We start from the raw sequence: 16,306 nt of genomic DNA, 5'->3' as shown, positions 1-16,306 counted from the left end.
GGAGTGTTTCAGCTTGTTCAGATCATTACTACTCTAAGAAGCAACCTTTTTGTTGTAGTGAGGAAACACTTCTAGAATTGATTTTTATATCTGCAAATTGGATTTTTGTTGTTTATCCACCATTGCAAAGAGCTACATTGTTTTCTATTATGGTTTCCTAGGTTTTAGAGGCACAGAATTCCTGTGATATGATGGTACCAAAACTTTGTTTTTGTTGGCTATATTCTAAATTACAGGGATAAGCTCACAGAGGAGTTATGAGTAAAGTGTGCTTATGAAGTAGATGACCTACTTGAAGACTAGCCTAGTTCAAGATTTGAGAAACTTTTATATAATAAATAGGATAATATAGCTCTTCATGTGTTTTTCTCTTAAGAATACTGCACTCATGTAAAAGGCATTAGTGTTTTTAAATGACTTAATTTTAAAAGAATATGTACAAAATTAATGCTTTGTTGCTTTCTAATTTCTATATATATAGAAACCCTACAAAGAACATAACATCAATGGTCCAGAGCTTTTAAGAAGAAAACGTGCAGCTCAAGCTGAAAAAAATACTTGTCAGCTGTACATTCAGACTGATCATCTATTCTATAAGCATTATGGAACAAGAGAAGCTGTGATTGCACAGGTATTCGTAAGCCGTTAGTCACTATTTCAGGAGTCTGTTCTTTTTCTCTTTAAGGGGGAATAGTCTAGACAAATGAATGCATTTTTATCATGGTGCTTTTCATGTTCAGGTCTGGATACACTTTTTCATCTGCTACTGCCATCCTGGCATTATTAAGGCAGCTTTCTCATTGACCCACCACAAGGGTACCAAGTGCCCAATATTCAGAGGTGCTAGGCACTTGGACCTCTCTTTAATGGGAGTTGTGGATGTTTAGCACCTATGAAAATCAGGCCCCAAGCTCATAATTTGTTAAGAAAATAGTTCCTTCTGGAGATGTCAGATTTGTATGAAAGTCTGAAAAAAATGATACGTTAGCATTTCAAGAGGAAAGCTATACAATGTAAATTCTGAGCACTTTCAGTTAATGACAGTGGGTATGTCAGCAATGCAGCTGGGAACATGCCTTCTAGGCTGGGTAAAAAGATCATACTAGCTCTGCTGGAGCTAACATGCTGAAGCAGTGTTGCCATAGCCGCACAGGTGGTGGCTTAGGCTAGCCACCCAAGCACAAACCCAAGGAGTCAGGAGGACTTGAACTTGGGTGACTAGCCTGAGCCCCTCTGCCTGTCCCACAACATCCACACTTCTGTTTTAGTGAGTCTATCTGTGCTGGCACACATGTTCCCAGCTGCGATATAGACCTGTCCAGTAAGACCTACTCCTATAGAGGCAAATTCAGTAGATGGTCAGAGAAGCAGTAGGAAGAAACCAAAAGTAGACAATCCTCACTTATTTCAATGAATTCCTAGCTAGGAAACTTACTTTCTTGGTTCCTTTTATGTTTGCTGAAAAATCTAGGTAACGTGTTACTACTTCTTGAAGTGTTGTGTAGCTTCACAGCCCACTTTTGCATCTAATTTAATGTATAGTATTAGTTCATTAAACTGTACCGCTACAATTCATTATGGGTAACATTTTCAGAAGTGCCCTAGTCCCATTTTCAAGAGCAAGTTAGATAATTAGGCACCTAATTGAAAGTCAGTGGGACTTAAGAGCCTATGTGTCTTTTTTTTTTTGAAAATGGGGCTTGGGCTCCTGAGTCCACAAAGGGACTTAAGCTTTGCAACACTTCTAAACTTTTACGTGCCCAGCTGCCCAGTAGGAATCCTTACCCCCAATTTAGGCAATGCGTGATGAGAGTTAGGTGCCTAAGAATGGGATTCAGAAAAGTAACAAGCTGAATGGGCAGCAGCCTAAGTTAGCCAATAGGAAATACCAAGGAAAGGGGTGGGCATCAAGCTGCTTTGGTAGCATCAAGACTTAAGCAGTTTTGTGCAGGCCCACTGGCAGGAACTTGTGTGAATTTAGGTGACTTCATTGTTAGACGCCAGCTAACGGGGGGGTTTTCGAGGATCTCATTGATTCCTAAATATTGGACATAAGCCCTCTTAAAGTGGCAATTAGGCACCTAAGTCCCTTTGTCACTCTAATCCTTAAGTCACTTTTAGGTGCTTTTGAAAACTTTATCCTGTATTCTTAAGAAGGCAAATGGTAGTTTTTCATATTTGCTTTCTAGTAAAAATAGAATAATGTGCAGTGACAATTTACAATTAAATTTTGTCTAAAACTGTTCCAGCATATCGTTCTTTAAAATAATGCAACCCTTTGAGGATACTTTTCACAGTACTTTGATGTTAGGGTGAATTAAATGGCTGTCACAAACAAATACACCTCTACCTTGATATAACGCTGTCCTCCGGAGCCAAAAAATCTTACCACGTTATATCGAACTTGCTTTGATCCACCGGAGTGCGCAGCCCTGCACCGCCGCCGCGCCCCCCCCCCCTCCCCGAGCCCTGCTTTACCGTGTTATATCTGAATTTGTGTTATATCAGGTCGCGTTATATCGGGGTAGATGTGTATATCATTGTTTCCAGTTATTTGTATTGGGTGAGTAAAGTTAATTTAGCAGTAGGGGATATCTAAGATTTTTATGGTCTGAACTGTGTCATTTACTTTAGATGTACACTGATTATTCATTACGGGTACTTTATTAAAAACACCTATCACATATGAGTGAAAGTTAATACTGGATATGAAGATGCTTGCATTAAAGTTTTCTTGTGTAGTATAATAGGTAGAAAACATTTTTTGACTGTAAACACTTCAGCTTGTCTCTTTCTGATTAATAGATATCCAGTCATGTTAAAGCAATTGACACAATTTACCAGTCAACAGATTTCACAGGAATCCGTAACATCAGTTTCATGGTGAAACGAATAAGAGTAAGTAATTCTGTTGTTGCAGACATATCTGTTGAATGTGAGGAATGTTTGTTTAAAAGAATTATTGTCATTTAACTATCTGCTGACTATGAAACTTTCATGTTAAAAACAGTCTTTTATAATTGTCATCCTACCTAATTTCTTCAGTGCTCTTGCAATCTTAATATTCACATTGCCGCGGCTTTCATCGTGGCTCTGTGATGTTTCAATTCAGTGTTTGACATAGCGGACTAATTTAAGGGACAGAGCTTCTCATATATTGGTTATCGGCAGTGATGGGAAAGGAAATACAGTAGAACTATAGGAGTTTACTTGGGGGGCTGTTACAATATTAATTATTTTTAAACTGCTTATATTTGATGCTTTAAACCAATGGTCACTGCAGAAAGTTGCTTCCTAATTTTAAAGTCCAGTTTATCCTTAAAATGGTTCTTTCATTGGTGGGGAAAATGTAGTCAGTACATTGATATAAAGAAACATCAATTAGTTGTTAAAGGTGACGTGCAAAGGAGAAAACTGTTGTGCTTGTTCCCTTTTTGTTGCTTTGACATACAAAGAAGGCCTGAAATTCTGTGTGAGATAAGTTGTGTGCTTCAACAGTTACAAATGTGGGTCTTTTAAACAGGGTTTGTTTATGTAATGGGAGAAGAGGATTAATTCCCTCCAGCACAGGTGAAACTCTGGCTCTTCTTATGCAAGAAGTTAGATTAAGTGATCTTCTTGGTCTCTTTTGGCCTTAAAATGTATTAATCTACCTTGGAAGGATATCTGACATTACAAGAGACCAACTAAAAGGGGGAGCAATTGAGAGGAAGGGATTTTAGTCTAGTGTTAAAAAAAACTAATCTATATTTTTATCTTTGTAACATCTATGTAACTAATATATAAACAGCTTGGGAGAAAGAAGGTCTTTTTTTGAAGAGTCAGCACTTCGGCCTTTTGGGTTAAGGTGTGAGGTAACTGGCAATACACCAGACGCCTGAAAAGTTCCTCCTGAAAAAATAGGGAAGGTCAAACCAGAATGGATCACTTGATATACCTGACTCTTTTTATTTTAAAGATAAAAGATTAAAAGGCTGCCTTTATACATCATAAAAAACCAAGACCAAAGTGCAATTTTTTAAAAACTTCCTTTTGCAAATTGCTTTTAGGCCTCCAACTTTTAGATTGTTACATATGAAATTGCTCTGTGCATAGTAGCACATGTTGTTGTTGTTGTGTTCACTTTAAAAAAAAAATCTCTAATCAGCTTCTGCCTTAGTGCATGTTTGTGCTCAGAAAAATATCTTTGAGAGACTTTCACAGTACAATGAGCTGAACAGAATTTATGTATAGCCCATAATACTAAAACCTTGCTCTTAGTTTTATGTTGGAGATTTAATCTGAGCATGCAGTTTTACTTTATATGGCACTTTTACAATTCTTTCTTGTTCTTAGCTGTATCTAAACATTTGTGTGCTATGATGTAGCATGTGCCATCAGTGTATATTATAGGATGTAATACAATCTTTTTGCTCCAGGAACTTGCATTTAAAGTATATATATATAGTAGTCAATTGAATAACCCAGATCAAAGTTAATCTAAAAAATGTAGAATTAAAGTTAAAAATACACACTTTTTTTGAGTTCTTGTGGATGAAGTTTGTCTTAAGGAAGCATTTGAAGGAAGAAGAAGGAGGTTGTAATTTGCCGCATAAATGCAGTTACATTGTATTATGAAACAAGTTCACTTTAGGACTCAGGATTTTCTAGATATTATGAATTGATATGTAGTGTCTATAAATCTTTAGATATTGATGTTATTTGACATCATAGTTGGTAATAGGAAGTTTGTCTTAGCAAGCTTGTATTAGCCAGACAAAAATGAAATGTCTGATTTAGTATAAATTTGAATTTACTTTTAGATCAACACAACTGTTGATGAGAGAGACCCTTCCAATCCCTTCAGATTTCCTAATATTGGTGTGGAGAAGTTTCTGGAACTGAACTCTGAACAGAATCATGATGATTATTGCTTGGCCTATGTATTTACTGACCGTGATTTTGATGATGGTGTCCTTGGTCTGGCTTGGGTTGGAGCCCCTTCAGGTAATTAATCCATAACTAGAGTACTCTCTTACAGAAGTCAGGTATTTTTAGGTAGGAGAAAGGAAGAAAAGTATCAACTGTTGACTTGACTGAAATATTTCCAACATTGTAGGTCTGATTCTTCACAGTTTGATAATGTATGATTTGAAATTATGTAAACATCAATACATCATCTGCCACTAACTATTTGAGTCATACAGATTCCCCTATTCATTGCTTTCCTTTAGAACAGCATCTTAATTCTCTGGGCAGACACTTGACCAGGTATGAGTGACCAATGAAATGAAAAAGGTGTCAGAAGTGCTTCAAATAAACTATAAGCATGGCTTCTTGTATTCTACAACACTCTACAGCCATAAAATTCACATCTTGCCATAGAATTGTACTCCAGGATCTCTGGCTTCCAGCTCTTACGGATACAAATAACTTGGAAATCTGAACAGAGTATAAACCAATGCAGTGATGTCTGCAGAGACACTGAAACAATATCTCTGTACTTGCCCTTCCTAGATGATTTGTCTTTAAATTTCACTGAGACTCTGACCAATTTCATTTCAGCCATGTGTCTTAATTTTCGGTTTCTAAATATTTCCTGATAGCACTTTACTATGTCATGTCACGTGGAGAAATTTTAGAGTCTTCATGATAACTTTCATTGGAGCTACAAAAATCTGCAATTCCAATAGTGTCTTATGTCTGTTCAAGTGTGACACAAGAGAAAATCTTTCTAGAGAATGACTTCCTTCATTGGAGAAATACCGTTTACCACCTGAAAAGGAAAGTCTGTTCATCCGTATGGATAGACAACTAGCTCCCTCTGCAGAAAAGAGCCTGTATTGTTAATGTAAAACAGCAGTTGAATAATATTGGAGGTCAACAAATGTCTAATGGATGGAGAAAACTAGTTGCAACATTCTTTCAATTGAAGTGATCATACCTCACTTAATTCTAGAGTATCTGAATGCTAAATGGATGACCTACCATACTATCCTGTTCTCATATCCATTTTGTGACCAGAAAGTGTAATTCTTGTTCTACAGATAAAGTTATGCTTGGTTTGTCCTCTAATATGCTCAAAGGCTTTTTCTTTAGACAAGTCTGACACTAAGACTGTCTGTTCATACTTCTGACGATACTCTGCTGCCGTGCTGCCTTTTTATTGTCTTCTTGGACCACACCCTTTACTTCCTAGTTCCTATATATCAGCATAGATGAAATTAAAACTTTCACAATGCTGTGGATTTTATTTACAAAATTGTATTCTCAGTAACTTTGGGTAGTTTTATCGGTACTACTGTAATTCTCTTGATTTATTTTTTTTTTAATGTTAGCTTGGACTTCTCTGATTCCCTGAATGACAAAACTGTATTTGAAATAAAATAAACACTAAAATTCACAAGTGAATAACTTTTATCCCTTTACTTAGAAAGTCAGTGGTAGGAAAATTTCCTGTTTGAAGATAAACAAAGAATTTCTGATAAGTCTTCAATCCTCACAAACTAATCCGATAGTATGCAAAATAAAATATGAAAAAATCAATTTAACCTGTAGTTCTTTTTACATATATATAAAAAAATCTGTTCCGGAAAATAGTTTTTTGAGGCTTTAATTTTTTATCACCAAAATATTTACATGAACATGATATTTTTATATTAGAAACAGATTCTAACTGAATAAACATAAAATACAGTTAAGAGAAGTTATTTAGAACATAGATTTCTTTTCAAAGTTTAGGCTTATTGGGAAACAAACTTCTATAGAAGTAGGTAGAAGTTGAGGAAGAGGAATGGGTGAAGTCACTTGTAATTGAGAACAGGGACATGGCTAGTGAGTGGAATCAAATTGGAAGTTGAAGCAGAGGAGAAGATGAAATTTAGAATTTAATTTGCTAGAAACTTCTGAATATGAGCAAGGCATGTGAATTAGTTAATCTTGTTCGGTATCCAACATTGAATTCAATAGGTGGCTGATCCTTGTTCTCACTGTAGTATATGTGAAAGCTTGCTGATCACTAATGAAAGACTTGGCCATGTTATCTTTCACTGCAGCTTGTGGTATTTGGCAGCAGTGTCCTCTATTTCAAGGGAAGTAGTAAATGTTTGTGTTAAATGGTGACCTACATGGCCTGGAGTTAAGATTGTTGGTTCAACTTCATTTTCAGGAACATTAAAAATTGGAAATATTAAGCATATTAGTTTTAAAACAATTTTTCTTGAGTTGCCAGAAAATAACAGCTGCTGCTTTGGCTGCCCCATATTGCTTATTTGTATAATTGATCCTTTAGGAAATGCTGTGTTTGAGCTGTTTGGAACACACTGGATACGTTAGTTTTACAAGATGAATAGTTTGGAACTGATCAGTCCGTACGGCATCTCTTATTTTTGGATATCTTACCAGTGTTGTATGTTACATGCCCAGCCTGAGAAATAAGATTCTAACCTCACTTTCCCAATATTGTGTCTATGCTTTGCGTAAATGTAAATTTTTATAGACTTATGTCTCATTAAAAATTCCGGCTGTGCAAACCCAGAGTTGTTAGTGTCCATGGTTCCACAAGAGCTTATTAATTACATCATGTCTAAAATACACAAAATAAAAGTTAACTGTAGTTATGAAAAGCATTTTTTTTGCATTCCCACAACTAAAAAATGTTCTCATTGTTTTGTTTGTTTGTTTTAAATATTCACAAGCATCTGACCAAACTACTATTTTTAACTATTTAGGAAATTTTAACAAGTTGACAAATCCTGACCATGTAAATATCAGAAACAAAACAATTATTTAAATCAGTTAGTTTTCGTTTAATGAGACATGAAGGAGTATAGTCATCAGATATTTCTGTTTAATAGGGTGTTGTATTACAGAGTGAGTATCATTAAAACACCTGTAATATGCCATTTCTACTGATTTTTATTAAGTTGAGTGAAATCTCAGTATACATGTTTAACAGGTCAGGCATGTCTATCAAATGTTAAAAAAACTGGATAGGTGTGCTGGATTTTTTGCAGGGGGATGTACTTTGAGTATTGAATAAAAGGTAACCCTGTATCTATCTGTCTTCTGTCTCTTGCTGGGTACATAGCTGGTATGTTAACTTTTCTATAACCACAACCTCCTTTTTTTTTTTTTTTTTAAACCATTCCTCTATGGTTGGACTATGTTTCTTTTTCCAGTGAGAGGCTACCAATAGCCAAGCAGTTACTACCAGATGAGAGATTAATTCTTCTTTTCTTCTTGTGTGACCATTTTCACTAGAAAGACTTAGGAAGATTACCGAGAGATCATTTGGTAATAAATACTCCACGATTTGTGATATTTGGTTGTGGATTGCATCCAAATACTCTCTAAGGACTGAACAGAATACCATATATGCATAAAATCGCCTTCTTCACCACAATTTCTCTGACACTTATTCCCATTCAGTCTATATATATATCTTATAACCTGGTTGGTTTGAAGGGCCATTGAAACAGTATCTTCAAGAATTTTTTATTGTGCGTCAGACTGAGGTTACTGGTCCTCTTTTTTTTTTTCCAGACTTAAACCCCCGTTCTCTGGGGTAATTTGTCTATCCACATCCTTTCCCCCGTGAGTCATGTATGAACTTTTTTTTGTTAGGAAAGCTGTCTGCAAAGATTAATACAAATTAGTTATTTTTTTGTTTCCTCATTGACCAAGTGCCATCCCTTCTATTTGTTAGCTTTCTGTATAAAACAGGTTTTCTAGAAAGTTGAGAAACATAATTCCTTACTTCAAAGTACTAGTGCCAGTTAAAATTAGTTGTGATCTCTAAATAAGTTAGAAAAGTTTCTTTACTGAATAGCTGGCCAACCAAGTGTATTCCATGGCTCTCCCAATCTTTGAAGCTCTTTGGTTTGCAATTTGGGTTAAGATCTAGAGTATTTGCAATGGATGTGATTGGCGAGGGAAAAGAATTTCTCTAATTCTATCCCAAACCCATAGAGTAGCCTTTGCTAAAGGATGTGTGTAAACTTCTGGAGTAGCCTAGAGATTTACACTGTCACAATTTTTCTGTTCAATAAAGACCCAGTGTTTGTCTGGGCACTCCCCCCCCCCACTCCTGCTTTGAACTGGCTGGCTTGATAATACCATAGATTGGCGGTTCTCAAACTTTAGTAACCTGAGGACCCCTATTTTGATTTTAAATTTTGCTGTGGACCCCCAAGCTGCCTGCTCAGCCCCAGGCCCCGCCCCCACTTCACCCCTTCCCCCAAGGCTACACTCCGCCTCTCCTCTTCCCTGCCTCTTGCTGCCACCTCTCCCAAGCACCCCGTCCCCCTTCCTCCCCCTCTCCCAGCGCCTCCTGCATGCTGTTCCCCATCATGCAGGAGGCGTGGTGGTGGGGGGGAAGGAGTTGATCAGCAGGGCCTGCAGACCCCTGTTTGAGAAACGCTGCCATAGATTATTTGGAGCAGCTAGTCTACCCTGTTTAATGGAGCTGTACAAAGTATCTGCACTCACTCTTGGCCTTTTCTTATTCCATGTAAATTGTAACAATATCCTCTGTATTCCTGCTAGGTTTGTATCTGGGATAATCATAGAAAGATTTTGAAACAAGAAAGATAGCAGATATCCTTGGGTGTTCTTCCCAGTCAAAAATTGCATACTTTCCCCAGCACTCCAAATCCTTTTTATTTGCTGAAGTAATGGTTTAACATTTAGATGATAGAAGCTCTTCTAGGTTGTTTGAGATTTGAATTCCCATGTATCTTATAGAATTTGTTGCCCATTTGTACCCAAACATTTTCTGGAGGAGTGACTTTTCAGGGTCTGGCAGATTTATAGCTAGTATTTCAGATTTGGCATAATTTTCTTTTAAATCTAGACTTTCCCAAAATCCTGGATTGTTTTAGCGAATAGTTTTAGAGAATATTTGATTTAGATAAAAATGTTACATCTATATATGCTATTTTCTGATGTGGTCCCGCAAGTTTCTTTCCTGTGAAGGATTCATTGTCCTTTGAGCAAAAGGCTCTGTGGCCAGTCCAAAAAGTAGAAGAGACATTAGACATCCCTGCCTACTCTCTGGGTAATTCAAGTAAAGGAGATTTAACTCCATCAATTCACACAGCTGTTTTTGGGCTCATATCAAGAGCAGTTATTCATTTAAGGAACTGGGGGCCAAAGTCCATATGGGACAGGACTTGAAACAGAAAGTTCTACTCTATTCTATCAGACTTTCTCTGCGCCTAATGATAACAAAATAAACAGCTCTTTTTTATAACTGCAAGTTACTATTTTTGATCATTCAAAAATTTCCTGACCAATTTTAGCCCAGTTTCTCACCACAGGTTTCAGTGGTATTTTTGTCTGAAAATAAATCTAATGTAAATTATTTTATAGTCTACATATTTATAAAAGCGACTAACAGACTACATCCTTGAGTTTTGTAAACAATAAAATCACCACTCACCAGCTGAAAACTAATACAAATGTTGAGGGTTGTGATCAAATTGAAGTAAATTCATTTAAAGCTATCCAATACCTAGGTGATACTCTCAATACCTACTTGTGTCTTAAGTATTGGACACATTTTCCCCCAGCGACATGACTTTTCTATTCTTTCACTGTTGTGTCCCGTCCTGCTGATGACAGTGTTGTGTGATCATTTTCAGTAATGTCATGCAGACACATAGGCAGGGATAGAAGTCCATAAAAAAACAAATGTCACAGAGAAGGTAGATCGGGAGTTTCTGCTCTTTGTCTCATAACACAAGAACAAGGAACGAGCATTCAGTGAATTTAAAAGCTGATAAATTAGGAAGGAAATACTTTTTCACATAATGAGTAATTAGACTGTAGATCTCATTGCCATAGGAAGTCATTGAGGCAAAGAACAACTGTTCACCAAGATTTAAAAAAAAAAGATTGGACATTTATGTGGATAACAAGAATGTCCAGTATTATAATCAAAGCTTACACATTTTGGAAGGGATATTAAACCCTCTCATGCTTCAGGCCTTCAGATAAAATCTAGCTATTATATTAGGATGAGATCTAATGTGGGGGAGTTCTTATAGTGGAGTTCTTGCACCTTCCTCTGAAGCATCTTGTAAGGACCACTGACAGAAACAGGATATTGAACTAAACGGATCTCTGGTCTGATCGGTAGGGCAATTCATGTCTGTCGTCCCTACCACTTAGATCTTCTGACTAGGTTGTGCAGATGAATTGGCCTTGTACTAGGGTGCAGAGAGCCCCCCTGCAACACAGAGGGATCTGTATATCACTTCTGTATAGACCAGTGTTGATCTCTACCCAATCAAGATCATCTCCCCCAATGGAATTGACTGGATGGGCAGATCTTTAATCTTTGTCTCTGCTCAAAGTCTAATGTCTTCAGGGCGTCTATTACTGATCTTCAGTATGCTGATGATTGTGTCATCCTCGTACACACCGAGAATGACCTTCAGTACATACTGGATTTTCTTTCACAAGCTTACCGAAACCTAGGACTCTCACTCAATATTGAGAAGCCTAAAATGCTCTATTAGCATGCTTCAGGCCTTGCACATGACCCAGAACAAATCACCACTGAGTGTCAGACTCTGGAGACAGTTGAGGACTTTTGCTACCTCAGTAGCCAACTTTCTCAAAATGCAAAAATCGACAGTGAGATCCAGCACAGAATCCAGTGCGCAAGTGCTTCCTTTGGGAAATTTCTCTGATGCATTTTCAGAGAGCATGACCTATGGCAGGACACCAAGATCCAGGTCTATAAGACGATTGTTGTTCCAGCACTCCTCCCTGGATGCGAAACCTGGGTGACCTATCAACAGCATCCCAAGAGTTTGGAGAGGTATCACCATCGATGCCTCCGGAAGGTCCTTCACATCAAATGGCAAGATGGCCACACTAATGCCAGCATCCTTGCTGAAGCCAATGTCACCAGCATTGAAACAATGATTCTCATGCACCAACTTAGCTGGGTTGGACATTGTTTGCGGATGTCAGACTCTCGCCTCCCAAAACAAGTCCTTAACTCTCACTCATCCATGGTCTGAGATCAAAGACACACTGAAAGCGTATTTAAAGAAAACTGATGTGGACATCATAAGCTGGGAAGAGCAAGCCACCAACCGACCCCAATGACGCCATATCCTCCATCAGGAAGTGGCCTGTTTTGAGGAGAAGCACCTTGTCCTCAAAGCTGAAAAGAGAGAGGAGGAAGGAAAAAGAAATAACTTTCTCCCAGAATGCCATGATCCTGTCACAAAATGTATGTACCTACTCAGGGCGGATTTGCGGTTCCAGGATCAGACTCCAGAGTCATCTCAGGACCTATATGTAAATCCATGGTAGAGATCATCCTCGAGTCGAGGGATCACCAGTCCATCAATCAGTCAGACCAGTGTTGGTGACTGTCCTGAGGAAGATTCAATACATGCCCTGATGGCCCTAATGCTCCATGTATGTGGCACAGAGGGTCTGTTTTGGTCCATTGGCTGGGGAAGCATGGTGGGATAGTGGGCTAGGGCTGATAGAATGTAGATTTTTGCAAGGACCACTCACAAGAACTTTACCTGCATAAAACATACTTAATTGGTGAATTTCACTCTTAATGCATGTGCATCTATTAGATAGTTAGCATTCACGTTTTAATCTCGCATCTGTACAGGAATTCTTAATCAAGGGGTGTATTACATAGAGTCTGGATGACTAACGGGTGTTGGATGTGCAGCTAAGGAATGTTAGTCTATTTAAGGAGGATTTTAGGAATCTGATCATATTTTGTAGTATGAAAGAAAGATGAATTGTCCTTTAGGACTTGCTGCGTTGAAATATGTGGGTGAATATAGAGTATGTAGTAATGTTCCACTTTGGACTTTTTACTCACTGACTTATAGGTGCTGAAGTATGAATCTTTATTAACCTTCCCCTGTGAGACTATTCCTGGAAGTACTTATTCTCATATGACTTATTTTGCTGAACTGCAACTTGACTTTAGCAAGACAAAACTTGTATAGAAAGCATATGTTCTAGATTCTGAAAATGTTTTTACAGCAAAATAACAGTCTCAGGACTGCGTTTTCAAACACTGGGTGTAACTTCCTTGATTGTTGACCTTTAAACACACATATCATTAACCACCTATCAAAACCACATTTCGGTTTTAAATTGTACTGTGAAGAAATGAGTCACTCCTTCTCACTAGGATATGTGGCTAATCTTAGGTCTTTTACAAGTACTTTGGGGGAAAATGGAAGATACTATTTAAAAGCAGGTTTGAAGTATATGCAACTGAACATTGTGAATGTTAGCCTTTTTCCTTGATACCGGAAAGAATTTTTTTTTGTATTCAGAAATAGTATATTCTTTACTTGAAAAGGAGAACCAAATGGGATTTAGATTAAAAAAAAATTTGATGTGGCACTCTACACACTTTCAGTATTGTAATATTGTTCGAGTGAGTTTCAACTAAGATACAGAACAAAAAATACAACTCACCTCTTTTCTTTCAAAATGTTTTAATTTTGAGCTGTTTAACTCTTGTTCTAAATGCAGGGAGCTCTGGCGGAATATGTGAAAAGAGCAAACTCTATTCTGATGGTAAAAAGAAGTCCTTAAATACTGGAATCATCACTGTTCAGAACTATGGCTCTCACGTCCCTCCTAAGGTTTCTCACATCACTTTTGCTCATGAGGTTGGACATAACTTTGGTTCTCCTGTAAGTATTAAGTGTTGCTCCATTACAAATTTTCAATATTTTGAGAGGCATAAAACTTGTTAATGATGAAAACATTTTGTAACTTAAACCTTTTACTGTTATGTGTATGCTAATAAAAAAAATTCATCTATGTATGCGTACAGAAGAAAAGCAAGGACTTTGCAGATACGCAATATGTGTTAAGATCTTTATGAATGTTTTACAAAAGGAAGAACTTGGTGCAACAGGACTTTTTTTGAATATTCTTAATTTCTCATTTAGCTGCTTACAGCAATTACTGGCTTAGCCTATCTTATACTGCACTTATTCATAACTACTCTTCTGTAAAAAGTGTGGGTTATTCTCTCCTAAAGTCTTCCCACTTCCCTTGAAGGGCAAAGCTTACTCATATCTCTTCCAAAGTGTGTACGTGTGCATCTGTGTTATGGAGAGAAGTAAATACTAGTCTTATTTTATGCAGAGTGAGGGCAAGGGTCCCAGCTCATGAGGCAAAACTTTGGTTATGTCCTCTCACTCAACAATGGGGATAAAACTGGCTTTCCTTTGTACCCTGTTCCTTTTTTTTATACCTTAAAGATTTTTAATTTATTTTGAGGCTTTTGTCTGTGACAGGCTGAAAAATTTAAGGTTTTATTTGTTTCTCTTTTTATTTGTGAGTGGTGGTTATGAAAAATGGAGAATGTTTCCTCTTTTACGTGTCACTTTTAAAGTTTTACATTTTAGAAAACTAGAAATTTAACTATTAAGCTAATTTCTACCATATTGGCAGGAACAAGAATCCAAAATGTTAACAGCATGCATTGATTGAAGAAGTAGGAAATCTGTCATAGAGTGAAAATCTTTTTGGACCAATTGAAATATCATTTTTGAACTTGCCTGTGAAACTCATATTTGATCTTGGATAGTTAGCAGATATACTTGTCAGGAAATTTGCTACTTTTTGTAGTAATACCAGTTTAAAAGTGCACATTTTATAAACTTAAGTTGGAAAGGTTGGGTCATATTCTGGGAAAATAAGTTGTCAAAAGTGGTAGTACAGTATTGGTATTAAGCGGTTTCTTACTCTTTGTCAAATGGCAAAAGCTTTGAAAAAATATTTATCATAATCTTTGAAACTTCTATATTATAAAGCAGGGGTAGGCAACCTATGGCACGCGTGTCGAAGGTGGCACGTGAGCTGATTTTCAGTGGCACTCTCACTGCCCAGGTCCTGGCCACCGGTCTGGGGGGTCTCTGCATTTTAATTTTAAAATGAAGCTTCTTAAACATTTTAAAAATCTTATTTACTTTACATACAACAATAGTTTAGTTATATATTATAGACTTATAGAAAGACACTTTCTAAAAACATTAAAATGTAATACTGGCACGCAAAACCTTAAATTAGACTGAATAAATGAAGACTCAGCACACCACTTCGGAGAGCTTGCCGACCCCTGATATAAAGTATTTCATGTATGTTACCAGATGGTGTTATAAATTATCAGTTCTCCATAGTGTGGATAGAGATGGACTTCCCCCACAAATCATATCGTATTTAAGTCCACGTTTTCCCTACAGTGTGAATGTGAACTATCTGAAATGTTTCCACTGGTCCTCCCATTAGTGTCCTACAGAGCACTTGGTAGTATTCAGAAATCTCAGAATCCTCTGCTTTTGGGAGATACCAGGAACTGTGGACAGGTACCCAGAGGGCAGTGTAACTGAAATAGTCTAAAACACTGCTAGTGTGTAAAACTGCTGTGATTCTTTATACCAGTCAATGTGGCTAAGCATGGACACATCAAACCATTTGTGCTTAAGCCAATTTTATTTAACCATTTCAATTGGACAGTCAAGTTCTCTAGTGTAAACATGACATGGTTGCTCTCACAGAAGTTAACTTTTGTCAGTGCTCCAAAACCTTTGGGATATAATGTAAAAGCAGTAAAAGAAAGGAGCATGTGTGTTGTGTTGCTGTAACCAGCACACACAGAGATTGATAAACCACCATTAACATTTAAGCTGGAGATGTGGATTTTCCATTTCATCCTGTGCTTCTGATATTCTTCACTTTTTGAAATAGGCAAGTGGGTATACTTTTTAAAACGGGAACAATTTTTTATGAGCTTTTTTCTCTCACCCTATTATCCCACACAAGTCTGTTATACACATAGGTAGAAAGATAGCAAATTAACTGATAGAAACTGATCTGCTTGAAATAGTTTACAATGTTCTGTTTTGCAGCATGATTCTGGAACGGAATGCACTCCAGGGGAGTCCAAAAACTTGGGGCAGAAAGAAAATGGCAATTATATCATGTATGCAAGAGCTACATCTGGGGACAAACTTAACAACAATAAGTTCTCCATCTGTAGCGTTCGAAATATCAGCCAAGTTCTTGAGAAAAAAAGAAATAATTGTTTTGTTGGTATGTATTTTTGTCATCCTTATAAAATGCTAAAGAGTTAACTGAGCTCTGATCTAACTTTTTCTTTTGCACAAGAAGTTCCCATTGTTATTAGTGGAAGTTCTGAATACAAAATGAGAACAAAATATGTAGTAGAAATCAATAAACTGGATGCTGAAGAGTACTGTTCAAGTTTCCCTATAAAATCCGAATCTGCAACACACCTACACTTCCAATACTA

General features: G+C 37.1%; 1 protein-coding gene across 1 annotated transcript in view; it reads left to right on the top strand.

The window, feature by feature from the left end:
- Positions 1 to 16,306, top strand: part of ADAM10 (ADAM metallopeptidase domain 10) — a 119,861-nt gene that overhangs the window by 82,674 nt on the left and 20,881 nt on the right. Inside the window, exons 6-10 of the mRNA XM_044978981.1 lie at positions 482 to 631; positions 2,806 to 2,898; positions 4,803 to 4,986; positions 13,513 to 13,676; positions 15,903 to 16,086. Of these exons, the coding sequence (XP_044834916.1) occupies positions 482 to 631; positions 2,806 to 2,898; positions 4,803 to 4,986; positions 13,513 to 13,676; positions 15,903 to 16,086 (775 nt within the window). The remainder of the gene's footprint in view (positions 1 to 481; positions 632 to 2,805; positions 2,899 to 4,802; positions 4,987 to 13,512; positions 13,677 to 15,902; positions 16,087 to 16,306) is intronic.

The sequence above is a fragment of the Mauremys mutica genome, chromosome 11, assembly GCF_020497125.1.
Source record: "Mauremys mutica isolate MM-2020 ecotype Southern chromosome 11, ASM2049712v1, whole genome shotgun sequence".
NCBI classification, from domain to species: Eukaryota; Metazoa; Chordata; order Testudines; family Geoemydidae; genus Mauremys; species Mauremys mutica.
The sequence above is the reverse complement of the archived record's forward strand: the minus strand, read 5'-3'. Positions and strand labels throughout refer to the sequence as shown.